Source organism: Chenopodium quinoa, unplaced genomic scaffold (genome assembly GCF_001683475.1).
Source record: "Chenopodium quinoa cultivar QQ74 unplaced genomic scaffold, ASM168347v1, whole genome shotgun sequence".
NCBI lineage: Eukaryota > Viridiplantae > Streptophyta > Magnoliopsida > Caryophyllales > Amaranthaceae > Chenopodium > Chenopodium quinoa.
In genome coordinates, this window is record NW_018743144.1 from 1,653,089 (window position 1) to 1,670,264 (window position 17,176).

Consider the following 17,176-nt stretch of genomic DNA (forward strand, 5'->3'; position numbering starts at 1 on the left):
AATTCAAAAAGCTTAGTTTGCATGTGTTTGATTTTAATTTTATTCAATTATCTTCGTTGAATGCATTTGACTTTCATTCGATCATAAAAGCATTGTCTGAATGCATTTGACTTTCATTCGATTTAAAAAGCTTTGTTTGAATGTTTTTGACATTTATTTGATTCAGAAAGCTTTTTTTTTTTTTTGGTAAATAGAAATTTTATTACCAAAAGAAACTGCAAAGCAGCAGGATAAAACAAGCACTCAGGCCAAAACACCACACGCCCACAAGGGCAATCAAACCCCGGGCAAGGCCCAAAGTCCAGAGGCCACCTTCTAGGAAGGGTTCCAAAGGACCAAGAACCAACAACATGCCTAACTGTACACTAAGGAGACGAGCTACCCTCTAGGAGGATTACCCGAAACCAAAGGAACAAGAAAAAACAAAAACGAACAAAAACAAAAAAATCCTAACAAATAAAACAGCCAAACTAAGAAAAAAACAAACTGAAAACACCAAATAAGCACAAAAAAATAGCAGACTCAACATAATAGCAGCAACTAGCCATGAGTGCAACCATAAACAGCCAAACCCAGCACCACAACACGAAAACAGCAAGCCTGACAGCAACCGGCTAGGACAACAACAACAAGTCAGCACAGATTAAGCAGCAAAACTAGCTCTGGCCTTAACAACCAGACAGGCAGAACAACAGCTAAAACAAAGCAGCAGCATCCACTTAAGAAACAGAATCAGCGCCCAAAGCCAGAACCCAAACCAGAAGGCAGCAACCCAAGACCAAACCAGAAACAGCAAAACAGACAATCAAGAAAGAATAAGTTTGGTTCTATCAGCATCTTGACATCTACAAGCAACTAGAAACATGATTTTCTTGACAAGAGCATCAACTGATTCACACACTCCATTAAACATGGTATTGTTCCTCTGAGCCCAAATACTGTACACAGCTTCAGCAAGAAACATGAGATTCAGCCTGCCTTTTGAAGTGGACTTTCTGCAATATTTAGCAGCCCATTGAACCTCTTGAGTAAACCCCTGAACAGGTTTCTTAATCTGTAGAACAAAAAGCAGTCTTTCCCAGATTCTGGAAGAATAAGAACACAGGAAAAACAAGTGATTTACACTCTCAGGGTCATGAAGGCAGAGTAAACAAATGGGGTCACAGGAAGGGTTCCATTTGAGCACTCTATCCTTAGTCAAAAGCCTGTTCCAATTAGCAAGCCACAGAATAAAAACACTCCTAGGAGAAGCATTACTATTACAGATTACCCTTCTCCAAGGAACCTTCTCCTCTTGTTGCCTGATTTTATTATAAATTTTTTTAATTTGAACTTTATTGTTCTTCAAGAGAGAATCCCAACCTCCAATATTATCAATAGTGCTCCTACACTTCATGATTTTCTTTAAATTCCAGGAACATTTATTAGGGACACAAGAAGACCAAAAGTCATGCTGTTTGAAATAATAGGTGTGAACCCATCTGACCCAAAAGGAGTCAGATTTATGAGCAATGTCCCATAAAACTTTACAAACTGCAGAGATATTCCAGTCATGGAGAGCAATAACATTCCAGCCACCACAAGATCTTGACAAACACACAGTGCTCCAGGAAACTAAAGCTCTTCTGGAAGGATTAGAAACCCCAGTCCATAAAAAAGCTTTGAACCTGCTTTCAGTCTCCCTCAAGATCTTTTTAGGCAATACAAAAATCTTAGCCCAATAAGTCTGTATACCAAATATAACACTTTTAATGAGTTGAAGTCTCCCAGAGTAAGAAAGAAATCTAGCAACCCAAATCTCAATTCTGGAAGTGATCCTCTGGACAAGGGGCTTACATTGCTGAATGGTGAGTTTCTTTGAGGATAAAGGAACCCCCAAATATCTAAAAGGAAGAGAACCAGCCACCATACCGAGCACAAATAACAGGGCATTCTGTTCAGCAGCTTGAATACCACCAAAGTAAACTTCACTTTTAATGAGGTTAGCAACCAAGCCAAAAGCAAAGGAAAACTTCTTAAAAGCATTAAACAAGAGTTGGACAGAATGCTCATCAGCCCTAGAAAACATAAGCAAATCATCTGCAAACATAAGGTGAACAAGAGAGAGCTTCTCACATCTGGGGTGAAAATTGAAATCAGGAACCTTACTTAACACATGAAAACATCTAGACAGATATTCCATGCTCAAAGCAAACAAGAAAGGAGACATGGGGTCTCCTTGTCAAAGACCTTTCTTAGCACAGAAAGGGGGGGTGGGGCTACCATAGATAAGAATACAGAAAGAAACAGAAGTTATACACCCCATAATCCACCTAATAAACAAATTTGGGAAACCCAACTCCTCCATAACAGACCTTAAAAACCCCATTCAATAGAGTCATAAGCCTTTTTCAAGTCCACCTTAATCATGCATCTAGGGGAAATGAATTTATGACTATAACCCTTAATTAACTCAGTAGCAAGCAAAATATTATCACCAATATGCTTCCCAGGGATGAAACCAGCTTGAGCTTCACCAATAACCTCTCCAACCACTCTGGCAAGCCTAGCAGTCAAAATCTTAGAAATAATTTTATACAACACGGTGCAGCAAGCAATAGGTCTAAAATCCTTAACAAAAGTAGGATTTTGAACCTTAGGGACAAGAGTCACAGTAGTACAGTTCCACTGAGTATTCATAGTGCCAGTATCAAAAAAATCGTGAACTGCCTCATAAATATCAAGCTTGATTATGTCCCATGTGTACTTGAAAAATTTAGCATTAAACCCATCTATTCCAGGGGCTTTGTCATCACCTATACCCTGAATAGCACAATCAATCTCAACATTAGTAATAGGAGAGGACAGAAAGACCTGAGCATCAATAGAAAGGCATTTGCCAGCCCTCATAGTCACAAGATCAACAACATTCAGAGTATGAGAAGTGGAACCCATCAGCTGTTTATAAAAGGAGATACTTTAAGTTTCAATCTTAGTGGGATCCTTTAATAAAACCTGTTGATAAGTCATAATAGAGTTAATTCGATTCCTAGACTGCCTGTGTTTCATCATAGAAAAAAAATACTTGGTGTTAGAGTCACCAAGAGCCACCCACTCAATCCTGGATTTCTGTCTATACACACTTTCCTGCACTGACCTCCAGTATTTGAGGCTCTCAATAGCATCAGTCTCTTGTTCCATTAAAACAGAACTGCTAGGATTAAGGACCATTTAATCCTGAACATCAAGCAAAGCCAACTGCGCATCACAAACTCTTTGGTCAACATTACTGAAAGAATGCTTATTAAGCGTTTTCAACTGAGTCTTCAAGTTTCTGAGCTTGTTCCAAACCCTGGACATAGCATTACCTGGGACTCCACCACTCCAACATTCCAGAACCAACCCTAAGAAATCAGGGTGAGAAATGAGGCAGTTAAAAAATCTAAAAGGTCTTCCTTTACTAGGAGGAGCAGGAAACACTTCATACATAAGAGGAGAGTGATCAGTGAGGGAAGGAGCCAGATAGTGAGCCTCAACAGTAGGATAATGAAGTAACCATTCAAAGTTCACCAATCCTCTATCAATTCTAGTGAGAGTACGGGATCCAACATGAGCCTTATTAGACCAAGAATAGTAGGACCCTTTACTTTTTATCTCAACAAAGTTCATAGAATCCACAAAATTCCTGAAATCCCTGATTTCATAATCAGTCACATCATTGCCATTGATCCTGTCTTGATGCTGCAAAACCGAGTTGAAATCACCTGTGCATAGCCAAGGCAAAACAGCAGGACCAATAGCCTCAATACTAGACCAAAAACCCTTCCTGTCCTGTATGCTATGAAGCCCATACACAAAGGTAACATAAAACTGTCTACTGTAATCAATATTACTAATACAACAGTGGATAAACTGAGTGTGAATAGTAATAACCTCAACACGCAACTTATCACTCATCCACCCCAGCCAAATTCTACCTTTTCCAGAACAAGAATAGTTACAAACCCAATTTAAACCATACCCAATTTTCCTCTGCAATCCTGTACTCTTATGTTGTTTAACTTTAGTCTCAAGCAAACATATCAGATTACTTTTAGTCCTGTTCAGCAGCTGCCTAACATCAGCTACTTTAGAGGGGTCATTCAAACCCCTCACATTCCATACAGTGATAATCATGACTTTAAAGGGGGCCCACCCCCGCTTGGTTTGTCATTAGCATGATTCACATCCTCAACCTCATCCACAGGCAAGACAGAAAAAGCATTAGCTGTGTGGACCTCATTCAACTTATTGTTAACCGTATCACCCCTTTTCTTCATTGTATCCCATCCATCTCTATCACCACGAACTGTAGAGGTATTAGTTTTCACCTTCTGGACCCATGTTCGCAGTGGCTGGGCCTTTTTTGTAGGGTGTGTAGTCTGTTTCACCTTTGACTCAGTACACATATGCCCTACCTTATGACATTTATTATAGTATGGTGGGGTCCACCCATACTCAACTATCAATTCCACCATTTCACCTCTTGGGCTTTCAACCCAAACAGATTTAGCTAGGGGTTTAGTAATATCTATCTCAATTAACATCCTAGCAAATGAAACTCTTAACTGCCTGGATGTGCATTCATCAGCACAAATTGGCACACCAAAAATACTTCCAATTCTACTTAAGGTCTCAGCACCCCAACAATTAAGAGGGAGATTAGGGAGCTTAACCCATAAAGGAATAGTTCGAAGGATCTCAGCATGAAAATCAAATTTCTTAGACCATGGTTTCACAATTGCTGGCTTCCCTATAAACATATAAGGACCCCCACAAATCACAGAATTAAGATCATCCTCATTACACAAGTTAATTATGAAATATCCCTCATCATGCCAAAAAACATCCGGATTATTATGGATACCCCATTCATCACCAATAAACCATTTAATCGAAGCAATTGTCGGGTAATAGCCAACAACAAACAACACTATAGCATTTTTCCATTTTTTTAACCCTTCTTCAATTTTACTAGAAGGAAGGACAGCAATCTGCTTACCATCTCTAATTACAGGGGGGACATAACTCAGAGAGGCCCCTTTTGCATTCAATTTCCCAGTGAAAATATGCTCCTCAGGTGATTGATGATCAGTAGCAGCAGGATCTACACCAGGATGCTTGATAGAAGAGAGCCCAGCCTTATTTTCCCCAGCAGACACAGGAACAGAAGCATCGAGCTGATTGCTTATCAATGGAACAATAACCGAAGAACCTGGTACTGTTCCATTGGATTTTGGACCAACTGAGCCAAAATTGAGAGCAAGAAGTTGAGCATCCCTTCGAGTAACCTTCCCAGCAAAAGGATGGACTAAGCCTGGAGCAGGAGTAACCAACACATCTCCTTCATCAAAAACTTCATGCACTGTTTGAAATCCAGCAGAAACCGGTACAAAGAGGGATTCAGCAATTTCCTTTGAGATATTAGTAGGAGCAGGAGTAGCCTGCTTCTTCTTTCTAGCCATGAGAGTTGATTAATCGAAGAAAAACCAATTTAATCAAGCAACCATGGATGAAAACCAAGCTTTCTCTCTCTAGGGTTTCTTGTCCTCTTTATTGATTCAGAAAGCTTTGTTTAAATGTGTTTGACTTTCATTTGATTCAATTAGTTTCGTTTAATGCATTTGACTTTCATTCGATTCAAAATTTTTTCGTTTAACAGCTTTGTTTGAATGTGTTTGACTTCATTTGATTTAAAAAGATTTGTTTGAATGTGTTTGACTTTCATTTGATTCAAAAAGCTTTGTTTGATTGTTTATGACTTTCATCTGATTCAATTAGTTTTGTTAAATAACACTCATTTGATTATAAAAGCTTTGTTGGAATGTGTTTGACTTTCATTTGATTCAATAAGGTTTCTTTAAATATGTTTAACCTTCATTTGTTTAAAAATCTTTGTTTGAATGTGTTTGACTTTCATTTGAATTAATTAACTTCGTTGAATGCGTTTGTCTTTCATTCGTTTTCAAAATCTTTATCTGAATGTGTTTGACTTTCATTTGATTTTAAAAGCTTTGTTTGAATGTGTTTGACTTTCATTTGATTTAAAAAGCTTTGTATGAATGTGTTTGACTTTCATTTGATTCAATTAATTTTGTTGAATGCATTTGACTTTTATTCGGTTCAAAAAGCTTTATTTGAACGTGTTTGACTTTCTTTCGATTTAAAAAGCTTTGTTTGAATGTGTTTGGCTTCATTTGATTTAAAAAGATTTGCTTGAATGTGTTTGTCTATTATTAAATTCAAAAGGCATTGTTTGAATGTTTATGAGTTCATTCGATTCAAATAGCTTTGTTTAATGTATTTGAATTTCATACGATTCAAAAAGATTTGTTTGAATGTAGTTGACTTTCATTTGATTCAATAATTTTTCTTTAAATATGTTTAACATTCATTTGTTTAAAAATATTTGTTTGAATGTGTTTGATTTTCATTTGATTCAACTAACATCGTTGAATGCGTTTAATTTTCCTTCAATTTAAAAATCTTTATCTTAATGTTTTGACTTTCATTTGATTTAATTAACTTTGTTGAATGCATTTGTCTTTCATTCGGTTCAAAAAGCTTTATTTGAATGTGTTTACTTTCATTTGATTAAAAAAATTTTGTTTTAATGTGTATTACTTTCATTTGATTGAATTAGCTTTGTTTAATGTGTTTGAGTTTCATTTGATTCAAGAAATTTTGTTTGAATGTCTTTTACTTTCATTCGATTTAAAAACCTTTGTTTGAATGTGTTTGACTTTCATCTTATTCAAATATCTTCGATGAATTCATTTGACTTTCATTCGAATAAAAAAGCTTTGTTTGAACGTGTTTGACTTTCATGTTATTCAAAAAGCTTTGTTCTAATGAGTTTAACTTTCATTTGATTTAGAAAGCTCTTTTTTTCAATGTGTTTAACTTTCATTTGATTCAAAAAGCATTGTTTGAATGTGTTTGATATTCATTTGATTCAAAAATTTTAGTTTGAATGTGTTTAACTTTCATTTGATTCAAAAAGCTTTGTTAAATGTATTTGCCTTTCATACGATTCAAAAAGATTTGCTTGAATGTGTTTGGCACTTATTTGATTATAAAAGCTTTGTTTGAATGTGTTTGACTTTCATTTGATTCAATAAGCTTTCGTTAAATATGTTTAACCTTCATTTGTTTAAAAATCTTTGTTTGAATGTGTTTGACTTTCATTTGATTCAATTAACTTCGTTGAATGCGTTTGTCTTTCATTTGATTTAAAAATCTTTATCTGAATGTGTTTGACTTTCATTTTATTCAAAAAGCTTTGTTGGAATGTATTTGACTTTCATTTGATTAAAAAAGCTTTGTTTGAATGTGTTAGACTTTTACTTTATTCAATTAATTTTGTTGAATGCATTTGACTTTCATTTGGTTCAAAAATTTTTATTTTAATGTGTTTAACTTTCATTTTATTCAAAAAGTTATGCTTGAATGCGTTTGAATTTCATTTGATTCAATTATCTTCGTTGAATGTATTTAACTTTCTTTCAATCCAAAAAGCATTATCTAAATGCATTTTACTTTCATTCGATTCAAAAAGCTTTGTTTGAATGTTTTTTACTTTCATTTGATTCAATTTGTTTCATTTAATGCATTTGACTTTCATTCGATACAAAATTCTTTGTTTGAATACATTTGATTTTCTTTTGATTTAAAAATCTTTGTTTAATGTGTTTTACATTTATTTTATTCAATTGGATTCGTTGAATGCATTTTACTTGAATTCGATTTAAAAAGCTTTGTTTTAATATGTTTGACTTTCATTCAATTCAAAAAGCTTAGTTTGCATGTGTTTGATTTTAATTTGATTCAATTATCTTCGTTGAATGCATTTGACTTTCATTCGATCATAAAAGCATTGTTTGAATGCATTTGACTTTCATTCGATTTAAAAAGCTTTGTTTTAATGTTTTTTTACTTTCATTTGATTAAAAAAGCTTTGTTTGAATGTATTTGACTTTTATTTCATTCAGAAAGCTTTGTTTGAATGTGTTTGACTTTCATTTGATTCAATTAGTTTCGTTTAATGCATTTGACTTTCATTCGATTCAAAATTTTTTGTTTGGATGCATTTTTTTTTTCTTTCGATTTAAAAAGCTTTGTTTGAATGTGTTTGACTTCAGTTGATTTAAAAAGATTTGTTTGAATGTGTTTGACTTTCATTTGATTCAAAAAGCTTTGTTTGATAGTTTATGACTTTCATTTGATTCAATTAGTTTTGTTAAATAACACTCATTTGATTATAAATGCTTTGTTTGAATGTGTTTGACTTTCATTTGATTCAACAAGGTTTCTTTAAATATGTTTAACCTTCATTTGTTTAAAAATATTTGTTTGAATGTGTTTGACTTTCATTTGATTTAATTAACTTCGTTGAATGCGTTAGTCTTTCATTCGTTTTCAAAATCTTTATCTGAATGTGTTTGACTTTCATTTGATTTCAAAAGCTTTGTTTGAATGTGTTTGAATTTCATTTGATTTAAAAAGCTTTGTATGAATGTGTTTGACTTTCATTTGATTCAATTAACTTTGTTGAATGCATTTGACTTTCATTCGGTTCAAAAAGCTTTTTTTGAATGAGTTTGACTTTCTTTCGATTTGAAAAGCTTTGTTTGAATGTGTTTGACTTCATTTGATTTAAAAAGATTTGCTTGAATGTGTTTGTCTTTTATTTAATTCAAAAGGTATTGTTTTAATGTTTATGAGTTCATTCGATTCAATTAGCTTTGTTAAATATATTTAACTTTCATACGATTCAAAAAGATTTGATTGAATTTGTTTGAAACTCATTTTATTATAAAAGCTTTGTTTGAATGTAGTTGACTTTCATTTGATTCAATAATTTTTCTTTAAATATGTTTAACCTTCATTTGTTTAAAAATCTTTGTTTGAACGTGTTTGACTTTCATTTGATTCAATTAACATCGTTGAATGCGTTTGATTTTCCTTCAATTTAAAAATCTTTATCTTAATGTTTTGACTTTCATTTGATTCAATTGACTTTGTTGAATGCATTTGTCTTTCATTCGGTTGAAAAAGATTTATTTGAATGTGTTTACTTTCATTTGATTAAAAAAATTTTGTTTTAATGTGTATGACTTTCATTTGATTGAATTAGCTTTGTTTAATGTGTTTGAGTTTCATTTGATTCAAGAAATTTTGTTTGAATGTTTTTTACTTTCATTTGATTGAAAAACCTTTGTTTGAATGTGTTTGACTTTCATTTTATTCAAATATCTTCGGTGAATTCATTTGACTTTCATTCGAATAAAAAAGCTTTGTTTGAACGTGTTTGACTTTCATGTTATTCAAAAAGCTTTGTTCTAATGAGTTTAACTTTCATTTGATTTAGAAAGCTCTTTTTTTCAATGTGTTTAACTTTCATTTGATTCAAAAAGCATTGTTTGAATGTGTTTGATATTCATTTGATTCAAAAATTTTAGTTTGAATGTGTTTAACTTTCATTTGATTCAAAAAGCTTGTTAAATGTATTTGCCTTTCATACGATTCAAAAAGATTTGCTTGAATGTGTTTGGCACTTATTTGATTATAAAAGCTTTGTTTGAATGTGTTTGACTTTCATTTGATTCAATAAGCTTTCGTTAAATATGTTTAACCTTCATTTGTTTAAAAATCTTTGTTTGAATGTGTTTGACTTTCATTTGATTCAATTAACTTCGTTGAATGCGTTTGTCTTTCATTTGATTTAAAAATCTTTATCTGAATGTGTTTGACTTTCATTTTATTCAAAAAGCTTTGTTGGAATGTATTTGACTTTCATTTGATTAAAAAAGCTTTGTTTGAATGTGTTAGACTTTTACTTTATTCAATTAATTTTGTTGAATGCATTTGACTTTCATTTGGTTCAAAAATTTTTATTTTAATGTGTTTAACTTTCATTTTATTCAAAAAGTTATGCTTGAATGCGTTTGAATTTCATTTGATTCAATTATCTTCGTTGAATGTATTTAACTTTCTTTCAATCCAAAAAGCATTATCTAAATGCATTTTACTTTCATTCGATTCAAAAAGCTTTGTTTGAATGTTTTTTACTTTCATTTGATTCAATTTGTTTCATTTAATGCATTTGACTTTCTTTCGATTCAAAATTCTTTGTTTGAATACATTTGATTTTCTTTTGATTTAAAAATCTTTGTTTAATGTGTTTTACATTTATTTTATTCAATTGGATTCGTTGAATGCATTTTACTTTAATTCGTTTTAAAAAGCTTTGTTTTAATATGTTTGACTTTCATTCAATTCAAAAAGCTTAGTTTGCATGTGTTTTATTTTAATTTGATTCAATTATCTTCGTTGAATGCATTTGACTTTCATTCGATCATAAAAGCATTGTTTGAATGCATTTGACTTTCATTCGATTTAAAAAGCTGTTTTAATATTTTTTTACTTTCATTTGATTAAAAAAGCTTTGTTTGAATGTATTAGACTTTTATTTCATTCAAAAAGCTTTGTTTGAATGTGTTTGACTTTCATTTGATTCAATTAGTTTCGTTTAATGCATTTGACTTTCATTCGATTCAAAATTTTTTGTTTAGATGCATTTTTTTTTCTTTCGATTTAAAAAGCTGTGTTTGAATGTATTTGACTTCAGTTGATTTAAAAAGATTTGTTTGAATGTGTTTGACTTTCATTTGATTCAAAAAGCTTTGTTTGATAGTTTATGACTTTCATTTGATTCAATTAGTTTTGTTAAATAACACTCATTTGATTATAAAAGCTTTGTTTGAATGTGTTTGACTTTCATTTGATTCAACAAGGTTTCTTTAAATATGTTTAACCTTCATTTGTTTAAAAATATTTGTTTGAATGTGTTTGACTTTCATTTGATTTAATTAACTTCGTTGAATGCGTTAGTCTTTCATTCTTTTTCAAAATCTTTATCTGAATGTGTTTGACTTTCATTTGATTTCAAAAGCTTTGTTTGAATGTGTTTGAATTTAATTTGATTTAAAAAGCTTTGTATGAATGTGTTTGACTTTCATTTGATTCAATTAACTTTGTTGAATGCATTTGACTTTCATTCGGTTCAAAAAGCTTTTTTTGAATGAGTTTGACTTTCTTTCGATTTGAAAAGCTTTGTTTGAATGTGTTTGACTTCATTTGATTTAAAAAGATTTGCTTGAATGTGTTTGTCTTTTATTTAATTCAAAAGGTATTGTTTTAATGTTTATGAGTTCATTCGATTCAATTAGCTTTGTTAAATATATTTAACTTTCATACGATTCAAAAAGATTTGATTGAATTTGTTTGAAACTCATTTTATTATAAAAGCTTTGTTTGAATGTAGTTGACTTTCATTTGATTCAATAATTTTTCTTTAAATATGTTTAACCTTCATTTGTTTAAAAATCTTTGTTTGAACGTGTTTGACTTTCATTTGATTCAATTAACATCGTTGAATGCGTTTGATTTTCCTTCAATTTAAAAATCTTTATCTTAATGTTTTGACTTTCATTTGATTCAATTGACTTTGTTGAATGCATTTGTCTTTCATTCGGTTGAAAAAGCTTTATTTGAATGTGTTTACTTTCATTTGATTAAAAAAATTTTGTTTTAATGTGTATGACTTTCATTTGATTGAATTAGCTTTGTTTAATGTGTTTGAGTTTCATTTGATTCAAGAAATTTTGTTTGAATGTTTTTTACTTTCATTTGATTGAAAAACCTTTGTTTGAATGTGTTTGACTTTCATTTTATTCAAATATCTTCGGTGAATTCATTTGACTTTCATTCGAATAAAAAAGCTTTGTTTGAACGTGTTTGACTTTCATGTTATTCAAAAAGCTTTGTTCTAATGAGTTTAACTTTCATTTGATTTAGAAAGCTCTTTTTTTCAATGTGTTTAACTTTCATTTGATTCAAAAAGCATTGTTTGAATGTGTTTGATATTCATTTGATTCAAAAATTTTAGTTTGAATGTGTTTAACTTTCATTTGATTCAAAAAGCTTGTTAAATGTATTTGCCTTTCATACGATTCAAAAAGATTTGCTTGAATGTGTTTGGCACTTATTTGATTATAAAAGCTTTGTTTGAATGTGTTTGACTTTCATTTGATTCAATAAGCTTTCGTTAAATATGTTTAACCTTCATTTGTTTAAAAATCTTTGTTTGAATGTGTTTGACTTTCATTTGATTCAATTAACTTCGTTGAATGCGTTTGTCTTTCATTTGATTTAAAAATCTTTATCTGAATGTGTTTGACTTTCATTTTATTCAAAAAGCTTTGTTGGAATGTATTTGACTTTCATTTGATTAAAAAAGCTTTGTTTGAATGTGTTAGACTTTTACTTTATTCAATTAATTTTGTTGAATGCATTTGACTTTCATTTGGTTCAAAAATTTTTATTTTAATGTGTTTAACTTTCATTTTATTCAAAAAGTTATGCTTGAATGCGTTTGAATTTCATTTGATTCAATTATCTTCGTTGAATGTATTTAACTTTCTTTCAATCCAAAAAGCATTATCTAAATGCATTTTACTTTCATTCGATTCAAAAAGCTTTGTTTGAATGTTTTTTACTTTCATTTGATTCAATTTGTTTCATTTAATGCATTTGACTTTCTTTCGATTCAAAATTCTTTGTTTGAATACATTTGATTTTCTTTTGATTTAAAAATCTTTGTTTAATGTGTTTTACATTTATTTTATTCAATTGGATTCGTTGAATGCATTTTACTTTAATTCGTTTTAAAAAGCTTTGTTTTAATATGTTTGACTTTCATTCAATTCAAAAAGCTTAGTTTGCATGTGTTTGATTTTAATTTGATTCAATTATCTTCGTTGAATGCATTTGACTTTCATTCGATCATAAAAGCATTGTTTGAATGCATTTGACTTTCATTCGATTTAAAAAGCTGTTTTAATATTTTTTTACTTTCATTTGATTAAAAAAGCTTTGTTTGAATGTATTTGACTTTTATTTCATTCAAAAAGCTTTGTTTGAATGTGTTTGACTTTCATTTGATTCAATTAGTTTCGTTTAATGCATTTGACTTTCATTCGATTCAAAATTTTTTGTTTAGATGCATTTTTTTTTTCTTTCGATTTAAAAAGCTGTGTTTGAATGTGTTTGACTTCAGTTGATTTAAAAAGATTTGTTTGAATGTGTTTGACTTTCATTTGATTCAAAAAGCTTTGTTTGATAGTTTATGACTTTCATTTGATTCAATTAGTTTTGTTAAATAACACTCATTTGATTATAAAAGCTTTGTTTGAATGTGTTTGACTTTCATTTGATTCAACAAGGTTTCTTTAAATATGTTTAACCTTCATTTGTTTAAAAATATTTGTTTGAATGTGTTTGACTTTCATTTGATTTAATTAACTTCGTTGAATGCGTTAGTCTTTCATTCGTTTTAAAAATCTTTATCTGAATGTGTTTGACTTTCATTTGATTTCAAAAGCTTTGTTTGAATGTGTTTGAATTTCATTTGATTTAAAAAGCTTTGTATGAATGTGTTTGACTTTCATTTGATTCAATTAACTTTGTTGAATGCATTTGACTTTCATTCGGTTCAAAAAGCTTTTTTTGAATGAGTTTGACTTTCTTTCGATTTGAAAAGCTTTGTTTGAATGTGTTTGACTTCATTTGATTTAAAAAGATTTGCTTGAATGTGTTTGTCTTTTATTTAATTCAAAAGGTATTGTTTTAATGTTTATGAGTTCATTCGATTCAATTAGCTTTGTTAAATATATTTAACTTTCATACGATTCAAAAAGATTTGATTGAATTTGTTTGAAACTCATTTTATTATAAAAGCTTTGTTTGAATGTAGTTGACTTTCATTTGATTCAATAATTTTTCTTTAAATATGTTTAACCTTCATTTGTTTAAAAATCTTTGTTTGAACGTGTTTGACTTTCATTTGATTCAATTAACATCGTTGAATGCGTTTGATTTTCCTTCAATTTAAAAATCTTTATCTTAATGTTTTGACTTTCATTTGATTCAATTGACTTTGTTGAATGCATTTGTCTTTCATTCGGTTGAAAAAGCTTTATTTGAATGTGTTTACTTTCATTTGATTAAAAAAATTTTGTTTTAATGTGTATGACTTTCATTTGATTGAATTAGCTTTGTTTAATGTGTTTGAGTTTCATTTGATTCAAGAAATTTTGTTTGAATGTTTTTTACTTTCATTTGATTGAAAAACCTTTGTTTGAATGTGTTTGACTTTCATTTTATTCAAATATCTTCGGTGAATTCATTTGACTTTCATTCGAATAAAAAAGCTTTGTTTGAACGTGTTTGACTTTCATGTTATTCAAAAAGCTTTGTTCTAATGAGTTTAACTTTCATTTGATTTAGAAAGCTCTTTTTTTCAATGTGTTTAACTTTCATTTGATTCAAAAAGCATTGTTTGAATGTGTTTGATATTCATTTGATTCAAAAATTTTAGTTTGAATGTGTTTAACTTTCATTTGATTCAAAAAGCTTGTTAAATGTATTTGCCTTTCATACGATTCAAAAAGATTTGCTTGAATGTGTTTGGCACTTATTTGATTATAAAAGCTTTGTTTGAATGTGTTTGACTTTCATTTGATTCAATAAGCTTTCGTTAAATATGTTTAACCTTCATTTATTTAAAAATCTTTGTTTGAATGTGTTTGACTTTCATTTGATTCAATTAACTTCGTTGAATGCGTTTGTCTTTCATTTGATTTAAAAATCTTTATCTGAATGTGTTTGACTTTCATTTTATTCAAAAAGCTTTGTTGGAATGTATTTGACTTTCATTTGATTAAAAAAGCTTTGTTTGAATGTGTTAGACTTTTACTTTATTCAATTAATTTTGTTGAATGCATTTGACTTTCATTTGGTTCAAAAATTTTTATTTTAATGTGTTTAACTTTCATTTTATTCAAAAAGTTATGCTTGAATGCGTTTGAATTTCATTTGATTCAATTATCTTCGTTGAATGTATTTAACTTTCTTTCAATCCAAAAAGCATTATCTAAATGCATTTTACTTTCATTCGATTCAAAAAGCTTTGTTTGAATGTTTTTTACTTTCATTTGATTCAATTTGTTTCATTTAATGCATTTGACTTTCTTTCGATTCAAAATTCTTTGTTTGAATACATTTGATTTTCTTTTGATTTAAAAATCTTTGTTTAATGTGTTTTACATTTATTTTATTCAATTGGATTCGTTGAATGCATTTTACTTTAATTCGTTTTAAAAAGCTTTGTTTTAATATGTTTGACTTTCATTCAATTCAAAAAGCTTAGTTTGCATGTGTTTGATTTTAATTTGATTCAATTATCTTCGTTGAATGCATTTGACTTTCATTCGATCATAAAAGCATTGTTTGAATGCATTTGACTTTCATTCGATTTAAAAAGCTGTTTTAATATTTTTTTACTTTCATTTGATTAAAAAAGCTTTGTTTGAATGTATTTGACTTTTATTTCATTCAAAAAGCTTTGTTTGAATGTGTTTGACTTTCATTTGATTCAATTAGTTTCGTTTAATGCATTTGACTTTCATTCGATTCAAAATTTTTTGTTTAGATGCATTTTTTTTTCTTTCGATTTAAAAAGCTGTGTTTGAATGTGTTTGACTTCAGTTGATTTAAAAAGATTTGTTTGAATGTGTTTGACTTTCATTTGATTCAAAAAGCTTTGTTTGATAGTTTATGACTTTCATTTGATTCAATTAGTTTTGTTAAATAACACTCATTTGATTATAAAAGCTTTGTTTGAATGTGTTTGACTTTCATTTGATTCAACAAGGTTTCTTTAAATATGTTTAACCTTCATTTGTTTAAAAATATTTGTTTGAATGTGTTTGACTTTCATTTGATTTAATTAACTTCGTTGAATGCGTTAGTCTTTCATTCGTTTTCAAAATCTTTATCTGAATGTGTTTGACTTTCATTTGATTTCAAAAGCTTTGTTTGAATGTGTTTGAATTTCATTTGATTTAAAAAGCTTTGTATGAATGTGTTTGACTTTCATTTGATTCAATTAACTTTGTTGAATGCATTTGACTTTCATTCGGTTCAAAAAGCTTTATTTGAATGAGTTTGACTTTCTTTCGATTTGAAAAGCTTTGTTTGAATGTGTTTGACTTCATTTGATTTAAAATGATTTGCTTGAATGTGTTTGTCTTTTATTTAATTCAAAAGGTATTGTTTTAATGTTTATGAGTTCATTCGATTCAATTAGCTTTGTTAAATATATTTAACTTTCATACGATTCAAAAAGATTTGATTGAATTTGTTTGAAACTCATTTTATTATAAAAGCTTTGTTTGAATGTAGTTGACTTTCATTTGATTCAATAATTTTTCTTTAAATATGTTTAACCTTCATTTGTTTAAAAATCTTTGTTTGAACGTGTTTGACTTTCATTTGATTCAATTAACATCGTTGAATGCGTTTGATTTTCCTTCAATTTAAAAATCTTTATCTTAATGTTTTGACTTTCATTTGATTCAATTAACTTTGTTGAATGCATTTGTCTTTCATTCGGTTCAAAAAGCTTTATTTGAATGTGTTTACTTTCATTTGATTAAAAAAAATTTGTTTTAATGTGTATGACTTTCATTTGATTGAATTAGCTTTGTTTAATGTGTTTGAGTTTCATTTGATTTAAGAAATTTTGTTTGAATGTTTTTTACTTTCATTTGATTAAAAAACCTTTGTTTGAATGTGTTTGACTTTCATTTTATTCAAATATCTTCGGTGAATTCATTTGACTTTCATTCGAATAAAAAAGCTTTGTTTGAACGTGTTTGACTTTCATGTTATTCAAAAAGCTTTGTTCTAATGAGTTTAACTTTCATTTGATTTAGAAAGCTCTTTTTTTCAATGTGTTTAACTTTCATTTGATTCAAAAAGCATTGTTTGAATGTGTTTGATATTCATTTGATTCAAAAATTTTAGTTTGAATGTGTTTAACTTTCATTTGATTCAAAAAGCTTTGTTAAATGTATTTGCCTTTCATACGATTCAAAAAGATTTGCTTGAATGTGTTTGGCACTTATTTGATTATAAAAGCTTTGTTTGAATGTGTTTGACTTTCATTTGATTCAATAAGCTTTCGTTAAATATGTTTAACCTTCATTTGTTTAAAAATCTTTGTTTGAATGTGTTTGACTTTCATTTGATTCAA

General features: G+C 29.4%; 1 protein-coding gene across 1 annotated transcript; it reads right to left on the reverse strand.

The window, feature by feature from the left end:
• Positions 1 to 3,210: 3,210 nt before the first annotated feature.
• On the reverse strand, positions 3,211 to 4,155 carry LOC110732120. Its single transcript, XM_021912038.1, has one exon. It carries the CDS (start codon positions 4,153 to 4,155, stop codon positions 3,211 to 3,213), a length of 945 nt encoding a protein of 314 aa, XP_021767730.1.
• Positions 4,156 to 17,176: the final 13,021 nt, after the last annotated feature.

What these genes read in the sequence shown, in the direction of transcription:
- LOC110732120 (XM_021912038.1), bottom strand. Translation starts at nt 4,155, where the DNA reads ATGATTATCACTGTATGGAATGTGAGGGGTTTGAATGACCCCTCTAAA.